Source organism: Melanostigma gelatinosum (assembly GCF_949748355.1).
Source record: "Melanostigma gelatinosum genome assembly, chromosome: 7".
Taxonomy (NCBI): Eukaryota; Metazoa; Chordata; class Actinopteri; order Perciformes; family Zoarcidae; genus Melanostigma; species Melanostigma gelatinosum.
In genome coordinates this window covers 16381086-16400011 of record NC_136640.1, presented here as the reverse complement: position 1 = coordinate 16400011, position 18926 = coordinate 16381086, and the positions used below count along the sequence as shown (strand labels likewise).

General features: G+C 43.7%; 1 protein-coding gene across 1 annotated transcript in view; it reads left to right on the top strand.

Annotated features, from left to right (window-relative positions):
- Positions 1 to 18926, top strand: part of pitpnm3 (PITPNM family member 3) — a gene marked incomplete at its 3' end in the record, with an annotated part of 72092 nt that overhangs the window by 21877 nt on the left and 31289 nt on the right. The window contains exons 3-5 of the mRNA XM_079271768.1: positions 3266 to 3373; positions 16862 to 16932; positions 17082 to 17302. Coding sequence (XP_079127894.1) covers positions 3266 to 3373; positions 16862 to 16932; positions 17082 to 17302 — 400 coding nt within the window. The remainder of the gene's footprint in view (positions 1 to 3265; positions 3374 to 16861; positions 16933 to 17081; positions 17303 to 18926) is intronic.

Here is an 18926-nt window from a genome sequence, read left to right as displayed (position 1 = left end):
ACAATCAAGGCATCCATTCCTCTCTCGTCCACTCTTGACACTTGATCACCGTGAGCCGACAGAGTGAAGGATGTTTCTAAATCTCTCCTCTCCCTCAAGGCTGTTGGCTGCAGGCAGATCTCAAGCTTCATTTTCTCCTCTCGCCTGTCGTTCAAATCGGATTTCGCCGTTCTGGCGTATATTCCAAAAGCAAGAGGATACGGCAGCTCCAATCGGCTGGCGTCATTCTCCTGATTATTCGTGCATTGCTGTCGTTTGTGTTTTGCACGTGGTTTTCAGTGTAGGTACTAGTTTTACCCCGGCTCAAACACATTATGCTTCTCAGAGGAGCTTGTGTTTTGGCTGCGAGCGTCTTTTCCTCGGCTCTCCCTCCAGGAGGTGATTGAGTAACCCTCCTTTTTTCAGGGTGTTAAGCCCGCTTTGCTTTCTCCTCCTCTCCAAAAACAGGCTATCTTACATCCTGCAGCGTGTTGTTCAGATCCAATATGCACCTCTCTGTGTGCCTCTTTCTCGCTCCTCTCCAGTTTCCTTTGTGCTTGTCTGTGTATGTTTGAATCTGTCCCTGCATTGTTACATTCGGCTCGCTACCGTCTGACCGGAGGGAAGAGAGGGCACCAAAAGGGGGGGTGAGTCAGAGTCAGAGCAGATAGCGAAAGACAAACTGTGACCAGTAGACCGGTCGCTGTGTGATCCACATGGACAAGGCAGTATAGATCCACGTCGGAGTCTGTCAGAGCTGCCAGCCAGGAATGTGTGAGAGAGGAGATACGTCCGTCAGGTGGAGGGGTTTCTTCCTGCATGACTCATCCTGTCTCAGACCGTCTTGGTTGCTGATCCACACAACACACCACGCTTCTCTTTTTGGTTGATATTTGCCGCTACAACAGAGCTCGTCCTTTACCTCGACAGTGTGGTGGTTCCATGGTTCAAAGGGCCTGCAAGCCAAAACTTAGGTTTTCATTTTTTTGCCTGGCTGTTTAAACTGCTGCTCAGGCTTGATTTAGTGAAGCTCTGCTGGGAACTGCTCAAGATCACCCCAGTTTGGTGCACTGATTGGACCGTTCACCTTCATTTTTTTTCTTCCAAATGAGTTTGACTAACTTGTTTACAACCTGTTTGACTGTTCATGTTTGTTACTCTAACCTATTTGTTAGCAATGGTTCCATTTTCGGGTATATCAGGAATTATAGAGCTGATGGCCAGAGCTCCAAAACAAATGAAAACTAATGCTGTGACCTTCCTTTAAGATATCCTGTGGAGTTTTTGGCCGCTAGCAGCACTATGGAGCAGTGTTTTGATGAGCAAGTCCTTGTTTTTTTTTCATATCTCATGCACTACATGTATAAGGACACGTTTCACATTATTCCACTGATCCACGGTCGATGGCAAAGTGCCAGCAACTGTATCAATATGCCCACCGACGGTCCAGGGAAGAGAAGTATTATTAGCCGCAGGTTTCATTGAATAAGTAAAATTGTCTTTTCAAATTTATTTTCTCAGGTCTCACGGCTACACAAGGTGTTTTTGCAAAAAACAGTGAAAACAAACAGTATTTGTGTCCAACAAAACTCTGCAGCGTATCTTTTTAAATAAAGTGCAGGCACGTAAGACACCGACTCTATCAGCTGATAATCAAACAGCAGCCAGCAGCGTGGCGATAGGTGTGATAGTGCTTCCTGTTGGAAATAGATACATAGAGATAAATCTGATAGGCCAGCTTAATAAACATGTCACACCACAGTCTTTAGGGTGTAATTAATCTGTGTCGACATCATTCAGGCCAGATTTACATTATTATCTTTGGACAGCTTGCAAGTGTTGGCAAAGGCAGCACAACAGCAATTCCATTTGTGTTCGGCCAAGACAAGCCCTGTGAGTGTTCACTGGAGTCTGTTTGCCATGACGTTGGCCGCAGTGGCGGGCTGTGCATTTTATACCTGGGCCTTCACTGCTGTCCTGCAGCTGAAATACCACCTTAAAACCACATTGTTGCACCACAGCTCATTTTTAAGTCTTCGTATTCATTAAACCGTTCGGTACGAGTCATTTGAATAACGCTCGAGCATTTAGAGAATGCAAAAGCCTAAATTGAGGAAAATAGAATGTTCTCAGCTGGTCTGGCTGTGGGATCCACTGTCATTCCTTAATGACAAGCTGTGACCCAAACAGAGTGACATTTTACTTTCACAACATGAATGTTGTGAAACGTTGTGAACCTCTCTGCAGTGTCTTTCCTCCTCTGAGCACCTTGTGTCATGGTGCAGCTCAACTCAGTCAGAATGCATTTTGATTGGTTGACCTAAATCACGTGATGTGATCCACTACCCATCAGCCTCAGCTGGGCTGTTAAATTTCGTGATAGTCACGTGCTCGCCCACTGACCAATCACAGCACACTGCACCTCGCGGGAAAGCTACAGATGAACACTGAGCTGCACGTAATGCTGACGTCATTATCGGCGGCTAGCCACCGCTGCATGTCAAAGAATACGCCCAACATGTCAAACTAAAGATCTGATTGGTTGAACACGATGACAATCAACAATATCATCCCCATGTACTTTAATCTGCACTGGCTGCAGAGCCGAGTCTGCAGGCCTCTGGCACAGACACATAGAGGTGAGATCTGAGAGCAACTGAGAGCAACTGAGGAAGACAGTAGCTGTGCAATGAGAAAACAAGATAATGGGAAAAATATTTTTATAAATTATAATTCATGTAGTGCATTTAAGAAAAATTATTAAATTATAAAATAAATTATATATTTATATATATTTTTTTTTCTTTAAACAAAAATATATAAATAGCTTTGTGATTCTGTTTAGGCCAGCAGAGAAGGCCTTGCAGGCCCTGACGGCCCGCCACTGGTTGGCCGTCATGTGGCGTTTTGTTGCTTCGTTCAGGTTGGCGTAAGCAGCATGTTTAGTGAGCAACATTTAAACAAAGTGGAAACCAAGTCCAAGTGGCACCAATCAGAGCGGCCTTGGTCGTGTTTTGGGGCGCGCACTGAAAAGAGGTGTACCGTCAGTTCGTGGAGGTGCCACGCAACTAACATGAGAGTGAGGGAGATGTCAGGCACCTGAGAAGACGTTCAATCTGGCAAAACAAATCAAAACACGTGTAGCTTTAATCTCTTCTACCATCAAATAGTTTCCATTTCATTGATATGCACAGTGAGGGTTATTGTCTTTGCTGCACTGTCTTACTCCTCTTTGTATGTGTGTGTGTGTGTGCGTGTGTGTGTGTGTCTTTGTGTGTCCCAGCAGATGTTATGGAGGGGAAGAGCGCCATTCTACTGGGCATGAGTCAGTGGAACTCAAATGACCTGGTGGAGCAGATTGAAACTCTGGGACACATGGAGGACCAGTCGCACGGTACACTTTGCACACACACACACACACACACACACACACACACACGCACGAATACATTTGTAATCACACTCATGAGTCACTGTGTGCTGGTAATGGTGGCTGGACTGATTGTAGCTTCTATTTAAAGCTGCATTAAGTCATTTTAACTCTAGGGAGCAGTAAGAGTAAGAGAGGTGTAACGGGTACAAGACAATATTGGCCAAACTGCATTCGGGCCCACAGTAGCCATCCAGATAAACACTGCAACTGGGCTGCGTTAGTGTGTGTCAACAATATTTCTTGGTTTCTTGCAAAGTGAACTGTGAAGTTAGCACAATGCTTCTATTTATCTTATCTGGTAGGATCATGTGCATGTATTTGACTGTCTAACAAAGCACATTGCTGGATGTTGTTGCACTGCGTTGTGAGAAAGTTGAGCCAGGATCCACAGAACTATAGTGTTACTGTCTGTCTAGATGCAGCATATCCAGCAGGAACAGAGCAATATGGGCGTGGTGTCTGAATAAACGTAGTGAGCAGAAACAAAAGATAAACATAATGGTGGCTGAGGTTTAACATGCAGACATGCGACGCATTTCAAGCTCAGTGCTCCTGCTGCCTGAGGAAGAACGCTGAGCTCTAAACATGTCTGTCCTCTGCAATATAATTCACTCTTTTCAGGCAAAGAGGGTTTCACTTCTGTGTCAGTACCGTGACATTTCAAACAAAACCCGACAAGACGACAAATGGGTTCAGCACAGATAGGTGTGGATGCTCAGCTTCATTTTGGCTCTTTGTTCTTGCCCAAACCATTCCTCAAATGCATCAATGAGGCACCAAAGAAGTAAATATGGGAACAACTTCCGTGCTCAATGAACAGAATTTCCCCCCTCCCCTTATTTTCAGTTGAATGTCATTTCAACCCTTCCTCAATGCTCTCACTTAAAGATCGTGAGGACTAAAATGCTAAACTGCTGTTATTTACTTTTGCCTCAAATCCAGATTGGACGACTTTTCTTGATTCATATTTTTTTGAGAATAAGCTTCTTCTGTAATTCAGTTAATCATCTACATCTGCTCCGTTAGTGTGTTGAAAGTAGAATCGTTATAAATAACTGCACAGATGCTTTGGCTGTACAGAGCAGTTGGAATATTTGTGACGCAAACAGCATCGCCAGGAGGAAGATCATATTTCAGCTGGTTTTCATATTAGTCTTCAACACAAACTCTCCTGATGAATTCTACTTGCAAGAAAGTTACTGAATTAAATTCATTCATCAAAGTCTCTGCTGTGATTATCCAACCACAGTCACTGAACAACATATCGCCCAGAGGTTTAACATCGCAGTATTTTTCAGACATAATAAGAGCATATCTGTTCATGCGACAAGGATCAGAAATTGGATTTACTCTCACTCTCCATTAAGGTTTTAAAGCAATGTGTGAAGATCAAGTGGCTCCGTTACCTTTCAATCATAAAAGTAAAGAAAGATTATTTTTTTTTGCTTCATCAGCCAAAGATTAAATCCTGTTTCCCAATCACACCAGACAACAGGTGTGGCTTTACATTTCTCTGGCAGCAAAGAAACAATCATCCTATTTAACCGTACAGCGCAAACTCAACGATAAAAACATAGATTCAATACCAGCTGTGCTTTACAGATCCTCCTGTGCTGATAGCGTGGCACTTTTTGGGGGGTTTTGTTTACTGAAAAATGGACCGGCTTTCGTCATAAAGGTCAGCGCTGAGGTTTGACAAACTGGAGTGGATGCTTTTAATCACTGTGCTTCAGTGCGAGTGTAGTCTGGTCCTGCAGAGATGAAAGAAACGGCTCCTGCAGGGATGCTGTAGCTACTAAATCATGTGGTGGTAACTGAAGGAGTGGGTACACTGTGAATATTTTACACCCCCCACACATCCCATCAACAAACCACTCATGAAAACCAGTAATGCACTGTGAAGTGGTCCACTGCCGCAGCAGCGCAAGTTAGTTATTGAAGTGCTCCAGAACAGTGCCAGTGCCTGTCAAAACAAAGGAAATAACAGGTTTTCATTACCATGAAGAGCTGCCCCATTTTAAATATGTTTTTCAGGTCTATCTTAAAGCTTAAGTCTTGCAATATTTTTCAAAATCAACAACAAATTAATCCTACTAACCAAAATATAGAATATCGTTCTATATTTATTATTCTTCAAAGGTTGAATCAGCATTAATTTCCAGGTGTTTCAAATGGAAAAGCCCACTCAGCCATTCGCAAAAAGCAGTGACGTAGGTTACCAAAGTAAGCGAATCAATAAGGTTATGAATAATGTGAAAGCTATCTCTGGCAATATCAGAATATTTTCACTGCTTTACTTGCCATCTGACGGCCATATCCGACAAGGAACTGAAGCTGTGATCTCGCTCTTTTCAAAGGCACCCAGACTTCATTGACAAAACAAAACGTTACCTCGCAGAACACGGGAGATGCTTGTCTATCGCTGCATCGATCGGTTGCTTAGTTTGTGGTATTGTGTGACTTTCATCTACAAACTAACGTGGCATCCACAGCAGTACATTACTTAGCCTCCGTACCTGTACCCCTGTCTGCTTTTCCAAACAGGGAGTGTGCCAACCGCCATCTATGTTACTGTGGTAATACACCAACTATGGATACGGATATATGTAGCCATGTCATCATGCATAAACCTGTCAGGTCAAGTGGGAAGAAGTTTTTAGAAGGGCTTCGGAAAATAGCATTTTGACGCTAAAATATATATACTTCTAACAAAATGTAAATATTGGGATTCGAATACATAAGGAGCACAATACAGAATGATATACAATGTGACATTTGTTTCTGATTCTGAAACGATTGCGCGAGAGTCTATAAAGAATAGCTGTATTGTTGCTGGAGCTGGACGAAGCTACACTATGATTGGCGAATCTGCGTACGAGGGGCGGGACTTAAAGAAGGGTCAATAATCACTCAACGAGCAACTTCCAGCTTAGTGTTTTGGCTTTACGACCCACAACTTCACTGTTGTGTTTCAGTTTGTTTTGGGCCGCAGCAAGTGTAACCTCTGTGCACGCAAATTTGACAACTTGCTGGTGACACAGTTGACACAGAGGAGCATTTAGCAGCTAAAGGGACAGATATTTTTTCTGAGTTGTTCTCTTGTTGCTCTGTGTCTGGTTCCAGTAGACTGTTAGCTCATAGGCTGCTGTTGACTGCAATGAGAATGTAGCTTGAACTGCCTCAGTTATGGTAATCGCATTCTCTCTCTCTCATTGTCAACAAAGTCAAACTTGCCAAAAATAGAAACGCTCCCTAGCACGGTGCTGCATACAAATGTGCAAATGCCTGCTGAGGTTCTTTGGTTGTTTGTTGACATCCTACACTCGTGGGGGCACAGGAACACACGGATTTAGCTGTGTGCAACTGGGCATAGCAACCAAAAAGACAAAATAAAAATGCAAAGCAGCACCAACAATAGCGGCTGCAACAAAAGTGGTTGAGGTCTCGGGAATCTTGAAATCGGATATGAATTATTTTTGAATTCCAAAATGTCCCGCTCAGTACGTACTGTATGTTACTTCATTACTTTAATTTTGGCCATGTTGGGGCAACACAACAAGCTGTAAAGCACATCAGTGACATATTGTCTTCTTATAAAGTTGACATGGAGAGTTGACCCCCAGCAGGTCAGGTAGCGTTCATTGAGTTAATCGAGCGTTTGACCAAAGACTACTGCTGCTGAAAATCATGCTGAGAATGAACCAAAAACAATGGAGTTGTGAGCCAGATGTGCGGAAATTTTGGCTGTGGGTCCCGAGTCACGGCAGCTGCAGCTACCAACATGCTTAATTACCTCATTGCTTGTGATTTATTGTTGCTGGTTCGTTGCGACAGGTGAGAAGAAGAGGAAACCTTGAAGGTGCGGCGGGACTACTCTCCGCCTGTGTAGCAGTTGAGCGGTGACGTCCACTACCCTTTCATCTCCATTTATTTGTCGGTTCCTCAAAAGCGCCTCTGGGTTTATAACCTCTCTCCCTTTGCTCTCCATTATGCCCTCATTCTCTCTTTTGTTCTCCTCAGCTTCTGTAACCATCCATTTCACCTCCGGCTGCTCCCTCACTCCCCTCCCATCGCATCACCTCATCGTGTTCTTATACTTCCCCTCTCTATCTTCCAACATTCATTACCCCACAAGCCATGGGCGACTGTAAACACTTTCCCTACCAATAGAAGTAAACAGCGATGGAAACCTCAGTGATGGAGAGGAATGCCTGGAGCACAACTGCCCCTTGTTTTTCCACTGTAGTCTTCCTGATCTCTTCTCAGTGGCGTCCTGTGATTCAAGTTCAAAGTTCAAAGTTCAAAGTTCACTTTATTGTCAAAGTTTCCACATGTGTTATGCATACAGAAAATTCGAAATGCCGTTTCTCGCAGTCCCACAGTGTAATATAGACATGAACATATAACATATAATAGAATAAAATAGAATAAAGTTAAGAACATAAGGGCCTAGATAAAGGATTAAACAAGTAGCAGCAGAGAATAAAAAGTGACTGGTGCTGATAAAGTGACTGGTGCTGATAAAAAGTGACTGGTGCTGGATGAGGGAAGGGGTGTGAGGGGGAGTAGATGTCCTGGTATGTTCCATTTGAGGCAGTGGGGAAAGGTGGGTGAGGGGGAGGGTAGAGAGGTCAGGGGAGAGATGGCAGGGGGGGAGAGAGGGGGAGCGAGAGGAGAGAGGGAGGGAGAGAGTTCAGCATCCTGACCGCCTGGTGGAAGAAGCTGTTCCTCAGCCGGGTAGAGCTCGAACGGAGACTGCGGAACCTTCTCCCTGAAGGCAGGAGGCTGAAGAGGCAGTTGGAGGGGTGGGTGGGGTCACCCGCAATGCCGAGTGCTTTGCGGGTGAGGCGGGTGTTGTGAATGTCCTGTAGTGTAGGGAGTGAGACTCCGATGATCCTCTGGGCAGAGTTCACAATGCGCTGCAGGCTCTTGCGGTTGGAGGCGGTGCAGCTTCCGAACCACAGCGTGATGCAGCTGCTGAGGATGCTCTCAGTGGCGCCTCGGTAGAATGAGAGCATGATGGGGGGGGGGGCTCCTGCTCGCTTGAGCTTCCTGATGAAGTACAGGCGTTGCTGGGCCTTCTTTGCCAGTGCAGTGGTGTTGCTGTTCCAGGTGAGGTCATCTGTGATTGTCACACCGAGGAATTTGGTGCTGCTCACCTGTTCCACAGCAGCACCATTGATGGTCAGAGGGAGGGGGGGTTGGGAGTGGGTTCTCCTGAAGTCAACAACAATCTCCTTTGTTTTCCCCACATTGAGGAAGAGATTGTTATTTTGGCACCAACGGACCAGCTGGTTCACTTCCTTCCTGTAGTTAGTCTCATCGTTGTGGCTGATGAGACCTACCACGGTAGTGTCGTCAGCGAACTTCACGATGTGGTTGGAGCTGTAGTTGGGTTTACAGTCATGGGTCAGCAGGGTGAAGAGAAGGGGGCTGAGCACACAACCTTGGGGGGCCCCCGTACTCAGTGTTAGTGTGTTCGAAGTGTTGTTGTTGACCCGAACAGCTTGTGGTCTCTCTGTGAGGAAGTCCAACAACCAGTTGCAGAGAGAGGGGCTGAGGCCCAGGTCTGTAAGTTTACACACAAGCTGCTGGGGGATGATTGTATTGAATGCTGAGCTGAAATCTATGAACAGCATTCTGACGTAGGAGTTCTTAGTGTCCAGGTGTGTGAGGGCTGGGTGTAGAGCGGAGGAGATTGCATCCTCTGTGGACCGTTTAGTTCGGTAAGCAAACTGAAACGGGTCCAGGGAGGGAGGAAGGGTGGATTTGATCTGCTTCATGACCAGCCTTTCGAAACACTTCATGATGGTAGAAGTCAATGCGACGGGGCGGTAGTCGTTGAAGCAGGCTGGAGATGACTTCTTCGGCACAGGAATGATGGTGGTTTCCTTGAAGCACGTGGGAACAACAGCCTGGCTCAGGGAGGTGTTAAAGATGTCGGTGAGGACATCCGTGAGCTCCTCTGCGCAGTCCCTCAGCACACGACCAGGAATTCAACATCATCCACTGCTCCAGCATCTTTCAGGCTCGCCATCTGTTCACCACGCAAACACTCTTATCGGCATATTGATGCTGTTCACTTTTCATTGTCGTCTTTTTCCCCCCCCACTTCATTCACCGACTGATGCTGTTCAATGTACATGATGTATGTGAGGATGTAATTCCACACAAAGTGACCCGGAGATAAATGTATTATCTATCTTTCTATGGAGCACCACGGCTCTCTCTTCTACATGCACGCTTTAGCTCGATTCAGAAACACATGCAGAGCGAGAGAGTGAAAGAAAACATACATTTAAGGTCTGAGACTCATCTGTATTCTGCCCACCGCCTTCCCTTTGGTCATTTTTAGCACACAATGCTCGCATCGGCACAATTGTCCTCTCACTTTAAATGAATATTTCTTCCTTTCGTCTTTTTCTTGGAAACAAAAACACTTAGAGAGGCTTCTCAGGCGCAAAGACAAAAGCAATTTCTCTGCAGAATTAGAGTAAAAGACTGCAAACAAGAGAGAGAGGTGAGATAATGAAAACAACTGACTCCATGTCAGGAGTATCGCTCTGCCTCATCTCTTATTTTTACAGCCCTTTGTTGTAATAGGCTCTTTTCTCCAGTGTGGCTGTTTGCATATCTGTATGCCAATATCGTTTGTGCAAGTCTGCATTTGTGTGCATATGTGCACGCTGGTCTCATCGAATAAGAAGTAAAAAAATGCAGTGTGATCCCACATTGAGAGCAGATAATCACACCCAAACAACACTGTCGTTGCCTGGAGCTCCGGGGAGGGAGAACGACTGTATGAAATGAGAGCCCTCTCTGCTCCACATAGCTTTCTCCTGCTGAGGGTTAACACCTTCCTTGATCCTTTAGATTTGTTGATCTTACAAATCTTACATCTTACATTTCCGTTACCATCGTAATCTTTTAAGAGGGCCTTTAGGCCACGAATAGAAACCAAAATAAGTTATAAGTCATAAGTTTTACAAATTATAAAGCCATCTGATACAAACGTGACCTTGGGCTATATCGATAGAATTGACTTGATTTGAAGAGTCTTTCTTTTCCAAAACCGATACCAAAACATTGAGTGTTTGCCTATTTGCCACACTGTGTGTGTGTGGAAGGCTGGGAGTGTTTGTTGCAACATATAGACAGGGAGCAGCTGGGACCTGTTAGGGACAGACTGTGTGTGCATGCGTCTAAAAACGTATGCGTCTTTGAGTTCATGTGCTGCATCGCCTCATGATGTGTGTGTGTGTGTGTGGGTCAGCCAGCCGGTTTGTCATGCAGTGGAGATGGTGGCGTCTCCCGGGGTCTTTTCGCAGTCGGGCAACACGACAGACCCTGATTCCAACAGCAGTGAGCAGATGGCTGAGCTTGTTAGCAGGCGTGCGCCGTACCAGGGGTCAGAGTGGGCTGTTCAACCAGTCAGGAGGCAGCATACCTCCAAACAAGCACCCTAACCTGTTGCTACTTAACAGCACACCTAGGGCTGGGCGATATGGCCTAAAAAAAAAATCTCCGATTTTTTTACAAAAAATCCGATTCACGATTTAAATCGATTTTTTTCCCCCAAAATTTTTTGCAGATGACAGAAGCTGTTGAAAACAATTTTTTCTTTTATTTTGTGATGATTTTCCCAAGTAGGTTGATAAAAATAAAGTGCAAACAAAACCTGAACATTGTAGAAAGGTGCCTGTAGTATACAAAAAGTATTTGGTCACTCTTTTGTTTGCCTGAATCATTTAAATATAAAATTAAATTAAACATAACATTAAATGGCATTAAATAGTAGCCTTCCATTGTAAACAACTGTGCAAATGTAACTTTTTACAGTAAGCTTTTCTAACTGAATACACTGATACAAACACAGCATGAAATAAAATGTATATGACCCTTTAACATTCACATTTTCAAAAGTGCAACATCTGATCTAACATCAACATAACATATTTTGCACAGTAAATAAGTGCATGTAAACAAAATCAAGTGCATTCACAACATAACCAACAGTATTAAACAGTAGTGCATGTTTTTTCTAAATATTTTTTGCCAGGAAGACAAGCCTGTCTACTACCTCTGGCTTCAGGCATGCACGGTGGCATGTAACAATGCCCCCCCACACACTGAAAAGCCTCTCAGAGGGGGCACTTGTAGCTGGCACAGAGAGGTATTTCTTTGCTAAAGTACTTAGCCTTGGAAAGTTAAGTTGGTGACGCTTCCACCAGTCAAGTGGATCGGTGTCTGGGTCAACCTGCTGGACCACAGGTCAGTTGTTGCGGAGTAGAATGACATCCCCTCCAGCTCCGCAGAGATCCTTTGGCGTGTACTATTGTACAGCCGAGGCAAGGCAACGTCAGAAAAATGTTTACGGCTTGGTAGCACGTACCTGGGGTCCAAAGCTTTGAGACGGTGAATAAACCCCGGCTTTTCCACGGTGTATATGGGCACCATATCTTTTGCGATATACATCGCGACTGCATCCGTGATGGCTTTCCACCGTGTGGAAAGCAGTGAAGCTGCTGGCCGCCATTGTTTTAGTTTGTAAACAATGCGCGCGCACTCTACTACGGGAAAAAGGGGTGGGGGCGATTTTCTCGATTTTCAATAAAACACATCGCCTTAAAGCACACATTCGAATTAATCGATTAAATCGATTTATCGCCCAGCCCTAAGCACACCCTTTTAAATCAAGTGATACATGACCTCTTCACATTTATTTTCCCTAGCATCTTACCTGTCATACAAAAATATTTCTTCACTCATATTTTTAGCAGAAAAACTCTCATGGCAATGGCGATGTCCTCGTCATATTCGGACTGGGTACCTTTGTCAGATAAAGGTGAATATTCCACTCTGTTATTCTCTTTCAAAAAATAGAAATAAAAAAATCCTTCCATGGACATCATGCATTTCTAGTGTTAACTGTACACTGCTGATAAAGATGTGCTCATGCAGAAGATTTGTCTTTAAGTTATTCTTATTTCCGCATGAGAATAGTGAGCAAAAAACACAATTAGCATGAAGCTTTTTCGATTTACCCATTAATCAATCATTGCACTTTGTGTGTGGGAGCGTTCACCATATCGTCAACCTGTGAAGGAAATCTCCCAGTTGTTTGGGAGTAAATAAACACTTAATAATGTGTAAACCTGCTCCATCAAACGGTTTAGCTTCTTTGAGTTCTTTTTTTATGGTTTGCATCTTCACTGTTCGGGTTCAGTCTCACTTCTTTCATCAGCAATGTTTCCAGCAGCAGCAGTCAGCTGAAAAACAGAATATTTTTCTCAGGAGTTGGTGGAGAACAAAACAGAGCTAAAAAAAACAACAACCTCTTGCTATCTCTATCTTTCCATGTCATCATGTTAATTGAATGAATGACAAAGGTCAAAGGGTGCTCCTCCTCAAGACCACAGCTAGTTTTGTTCTTCATTGTAAATTGTTTCTCCATGTTTCTTGAAATCGTAGCATGTCTTGCTGAGTTGAGCTTTAGACTTCGAGGCAACAATTATTTGCAAGGAGACGCCAACGCTGCTCTCTGTGCACGTTATTTCGAAAAAACAGAAAATTCACCCTGACACTGAATCTCTCTAATGAGGTGATTAAACTCTATCAGGCAGGAAAAATTGAGTACATGATGCCATTTTCATACTCCCTGGGTACAAAATCTGTCGTCTGGAAGTCAATCTTCCCGATGATGAATGTAATATTCTTTGCACCTCTCTCTCATTCCCCTGCTCTTGTTTTCTCCCATCTGCCGTCTCCCGTATGTGTGATGGTGACAAAAGTGGTCAAGACCTGAGACGAAACAGAAAATAAATACTTTGCATGCTGGAGAAAAGAAGAGACATCCCCTAGTTTTATGGGAAAATTACAATTTATATTAATGTTGCGCAGACAAAATGACAAACAAGAGGGTAGAAACCTGGATCAACAGATCAATATGTCATCCTCTCTCATTCCGCTCCAGTAGACTTCTCTGTAGAGCCCTTTCATCTTCACAACCCTCTGTCTGGGGTCAATTGTCTCTTCCTCTCACTCGAACACAAGTCAATAAATATCTCAGACTGCATTATGATAACGGATGTACTGTGTGTACCTGCAGTGAGTGTGCGCCTGACTGGGCTTTAAGCCACTGGAAATGGCCACGGTTGCTGCTGAAATACGGCATTGTTGTTTCTCGCTTTCCACAGGGAGTTTTCTAGGTTCGGTCGTTTGTTGGGGGAGAATGAGCGCAGACCAAGAGTTGCTAAATAGCTCTAAGCTTCATGAAGTACATCTTGACTGGCAGGACTCAGACCTCTGAAAGAAAAAAAGAAAAGCCGACGGATTGCTAGAATTGTAAAAACGGAAATTGGCCCCGTAACCGCACTAAGCCGGTTTATACCACTGAGCCGAGCCAAACAAAAAGATGATTTTGTCACTTTCCTCCAATATCAGACAAATGTCTTACTTATCGTTGGATTCACGAGCAGCACAGCATGTGTGCTGCTCTCACAAATGATGAGGTGAGCGAAGCTCTGCTATTTCCTCCGACTGTTTATCCTACAATCTGCTGAACGCAGCTGTTTGCTGCAGATTGGCAGCCAGTACATTTTTTCGAACAATGCTATGTGTGAGATGCAGGGCTTTTCATATTGGCTGTGTTTGAGTGTGTGCTTGAATACACTATTATTGTCTTATCTTGTGTATTCTATGATAAAACAATTGCGTACCTATTTATTGCTCTTAATGAATAGAATGTCTGTCTTTAAAGATTGAGGTACAAGTGATTCCTGATCAATAAACTTGATGTTTATTGAAGCGTCAGAAAGCTAAACTACATTGGATGTAATTGCAACGTTTCCCGTCCCCCAAACCAGAGAAATCATATTTCACTCAATCAGCCACATGAATTGCAGTCTGTGAAACTTGTAATACAATTGAGTCCAGCCTTCTGCTCTAAGGCATCGCTGCAACCCTCCTAAAATAAAAAAAATGTTCTGTCAAGTGTCATGCCATGCTGTTTCAGGGGATTTTGTCAGTGTGAAAATTATCAAATGGCTATTTCTTGAAGATTGGTCTCAACTTAAAGTGCTCTCTGCCCACATAAAATGATTACCAGCTGCAGCAGTCACACTGGTATTAAAAAGAAAGTGGCAAAAGGGCCATTGCCCCCCATTGTGTGCACAGAATTAACGCTTCATTTTCCTGACGAAATATATCTGAGAGCAGCCAATCATACTGCGCAATTGGAGGGAAAGGTGTGTTTGGCAGAGCAGCAGAAAATAAAGATAACAGGGGACCATTTAAGACTTGGACTTGATTCTCGGACATCATAGCCAAATCATGAGATTTATATGTGGCTTGACTTTAACCCCTGTTAAATATCACATATCATTTTTGAGAAATTAGATAAATTACTTAGTCTTTAAAGGATCAGAAAATAGTTTTTAAAAAAGTCCCAGAAAGTGGTAAACAATTTACAATGATAACAGAAACACTCAGATTGGGGAAGCTGAAATCAAAGAATATTTGGCTGTTTTTTGCTTCAGAAATTACTTAAATAATCCATTATTTATCAAATAGTTGCCGATTCATTTTCTGTCAACTAATCTATTACTCGACTTGCCAATAATTGTTGCAGTTTACAGTAAACAGGAGTTTTTATCGTAGACTGTATAAAATATGGACCTAGTCTCCGTGACGTCCTCCATAGAGATCTAAAGAACCGTTGTGAAGCTCGTCAGTCTGCCCTTAATTATGCCTAGTTTTAAGCCTTTAGATACTTTACCCAATGAGTACTGTAGAAGCCATTACTCTGATTTGTGTTTTACCTGTACATTCTATACTTTTAAGGAAATTATAGTCATGCTACCGATTGTACATCAAACCATGCTAATTATGATTTACTGTTGAACCTGTTAAGATGTTACTGCCGAAATGATTATGACGCAATGATGACGTCAGGGGGCGTTAACTCTTTATGTAGACCTCACCTGAGGACGTGCAGGGGTGTTCGGTCGACTAGAGAGCGGAAGGGCTAACTATTTTCAACTTATTGTAGGAGCGGTCGGTCGATTAATCCAGACCTTATTTCACTTTAAATGAGAAGAACAGTTATTTATGTATTTCTATGTATTATTTATAATCCATCCAGTTGAATTTGAAAACTGAGAGTAATAATTTGTTAAAATATAATTGATGTGTACTTTATTTGATTTGACAGTTGTTGACTACACAGAGACGTTGTTGCGACTATTAGGCTTCTTGAATATATTTATATATATATATATATGGCAGTAAATAGCGCGAGCTAGATATTATTGTAATGTTTCGGACCTTTGCCCGAGGAGATTTTCTCGATCTGGACCTTTTGGAATTTTAGTTGAATACCCCTGCTTTATATGATTAAAGTGGGCGAGTTATATAAAAATGTACCTTCTGCAAAATCTTTGTTTGTACCAGGCTGTAAACATGTGTATTTGTGCTTTAAAGATGGGCATCTTAACATGGGGGTCTCTGGGGATTGACTCACTTTTGAAACCAGCCATCTGAGGAACTGCAGTTTTTTGGCACTTCCGGGTTGGCTTCATTTCTCAGCATCTGCTCGCTGTCAAATTCCACCGCACGGTTTTCCCCCTAAAATTCTTAACAAGGTTTTCGGAGGAACTTTTCTGCCCAACCTCCCTCTTTCAGAAGAAAAGAGAAAACCTCCCTCCATTGATTTTCTTTGCAGTGTGCTGAGTCCCTTGTGTGTGTGCTGAGCTGTTCCAGACGAGCAGGCAGTCGGAGGCAGGCTGTGGGCTGGGAGCGGAATAGAAGGGAAATGACAGTGCGTGAATCCGTGTGAGCCGCCCATGACAGGCGGTCCCAGACGAGGAAGCCAAATAAACACAGAGCCCTACCTTGAGCCTGGAGAGACCAAATAGTAAGAGAGACAGGAGAGAGCTCGGGTGTAGGACGACACAGCCTGCAGAAGCTTCCGGAGAGGGTAATGAGTTTGGCCAGGTTCACATGAAATGCTGAGAGCAAGAGAGAGAGAGAGAGAGAGAGAGGGGTCATCACAGCTGGGATGAAAATGTCCCCATCCCTTAGTCTTTTTTTTACTCTAGAAAAGAAGTCCATTGTTTTCTGCATCAAAGAGGTCAAAATCCAATCGTATGTGACTGCTGTAGATGCTGCAGCAGAAAAACAACCACGCTCCTGCTGTTTACTGTCTGTATTGACTTCTGAATCTTATGCTCATGCCATTTGAGCCTAAAGGTACATAGACCCGTCACCCAGTTTGGAGTACGAATGAAGAGGCATTAGTAATATTGACCATATTCACCGATCAATGTCCATTTTAGCTTGGTGCTTCTGGATAAAGTGGCTCCTGCAGTGACCCTTTCTTTCCCCTTTCCTCTCTCTTTATCGTCCCTCTTTCCTTCCTTCCTGCTTCTACCCTTTACTCAACCAATACAGAGGGTCTCTACCAGCTGGGTGGTCCACGCTGTGTCCCTCAGAGCAGCATTGAAGGACTGGAGGACACAGAGGTAGGATCATCATGAACAGCCTCTCAGTTCATCCACCAGCAGCCAGGAACATGTGGAAGTACCCAGTTATTTGTCTTGCTGATATGTGGCCTCACAGAGTGTTCCCTTCTTTTAAGTCTCTTTTTTCTTTACCTGAACCCTTTTTGCAGAGGGAATGTAAGACGCATGTGCTGCTGCTGGTGGTGCATGGAGGAAACATCTTGGACACCGCAGGAGGAGACCCCAGCACAAAGACTGGCGATGTGGACACGCTGGCCTCTGTGCTAGAGAAGGTGACGCGGGCGCATTTCCAGGCCATCGGCGAACACGTCAAGATCAAACTGGTGCCATGTCTGGCTGTGTGTGCCGAGGCCTTCTCGCTGGTGTCCAAGTGAGTGCTGTCGCCAGAACAGGGAGTCTCACTGGTCATTCCTATCTGGATTTTATCCAGATAGGAGAAGTGGTCTAAAAGGCTTTTGTTTAAATTTGGCCACATACACACTGCAAACAAATGAAATGACCCATACTGAAGAAAGTGAGATTTCCATTTCTTTTTTTCGTTATAAAGCAGGTTTGGGCGCTAAATACAATAATGTGAAAGTATCAAAGCGCTCAATCCACGGAGAAATGCTCACAACCCGTATTCAGAAACTGCACCTTTTAAAACGAGCCGTCAGGATTTATGTACGGGTGTCGTGTCACAGCTATGCAGTAACCTGGTAGAAAGGTCGCTAAACTTCGGCCGCAGTCACGCTTTGAAGATGACAAAAGCGCAGATGCGGAAGACCAGAAAACGCTGACCGATCAGAGCAGACTGTGCAGAATAGAGCGTTTCAGACAGAGGGTGAATACAGGTAGAGGCAGACAGATGTGTTTTTTGAACAGTAAAGCATGTAAACATGTTCACGAGAAAAGAAGGAAACACCTGTTGCATACCGTTAACTCTCACAGTCACAGGTTTATGAAGAGAACTGGTAGTTGCCCCCATAATTCAATCAGGGTATCTTGGGGCTAGGTATATCGGATGGATAATCGTTATTTCCTTTAATCTGTCACCCGTCTGTATATGTCTCTGCATCTGAAGATGTTCATTAACTCCCAAAACATGCCAGAGGAATAACGTGTGCTAAAAAACAGTTACTCTACCTTGCTAACAACTATCCATCAACAAACACAAACACACGGACGGGCTGTGAGCGAGACTTTATGTCAATCGTGTTATGCCTTCTGTATAACAGCTGTTGCAGCCTTTTTCTGACGCTTTCATGTAACAGGGAGAACAATTGATAATTTCAGTGACACTAAAGCTGCAACACCCTTTAAGTGGACTACTTCCACTTGCTGCTTATCGGCGTAGTTACTCTTGGGAGGAGATAAGAGTTAAGTTGTGCGGAGAGACGGATGAATTAACACTTCTCAAGCATCTGCTTAGTTCAGCCAGAGAAACGCCAAGTAAATGACCAGTATGAGATTTGATGGAAAGGCTTTGCTCTCACAAGGAGCTCTCAAAGACTCAGAGCAGCGACAAGGAAAACATATTCAATTTTCATTTCAAATCAACAACAAAAAACACATGAGGAAGATGTTGAATGAAGGAACGGGTGGTGGAATAAGCAGAGCCCTAAGTGGGAAGCGTCAGGTCTGATTGGCCGTGCTGTCCACCAGCGTGAATGTGATTGGAGGTTAGTCAGCTGGCGATTGAGCATGAACGAAACGGCTAGTGTGAAAACGGCTAATGCTCATCAGCGCTTCACCTGAACATCTTTGCTGTCCTCTGCTTCTTTCTTTTTTTCGGGGTAGGAAAAAACGCAGGCGTGAAGTAGATTGATGATGTCTGAATTCCATTCTTCAGTTTCACGGTCCTGTTACTGTGAATCACTGTCACGGCTTAGTTAATATTAGTAACACCTGTTCTTTTCCTGCAATAATTCAAAACGTCTGCTGTGAAAAAGGACCATCATGTGCTTCAAACTGATCGGTTTCAAAATAATATTTGACATGATACTTAGACTCCA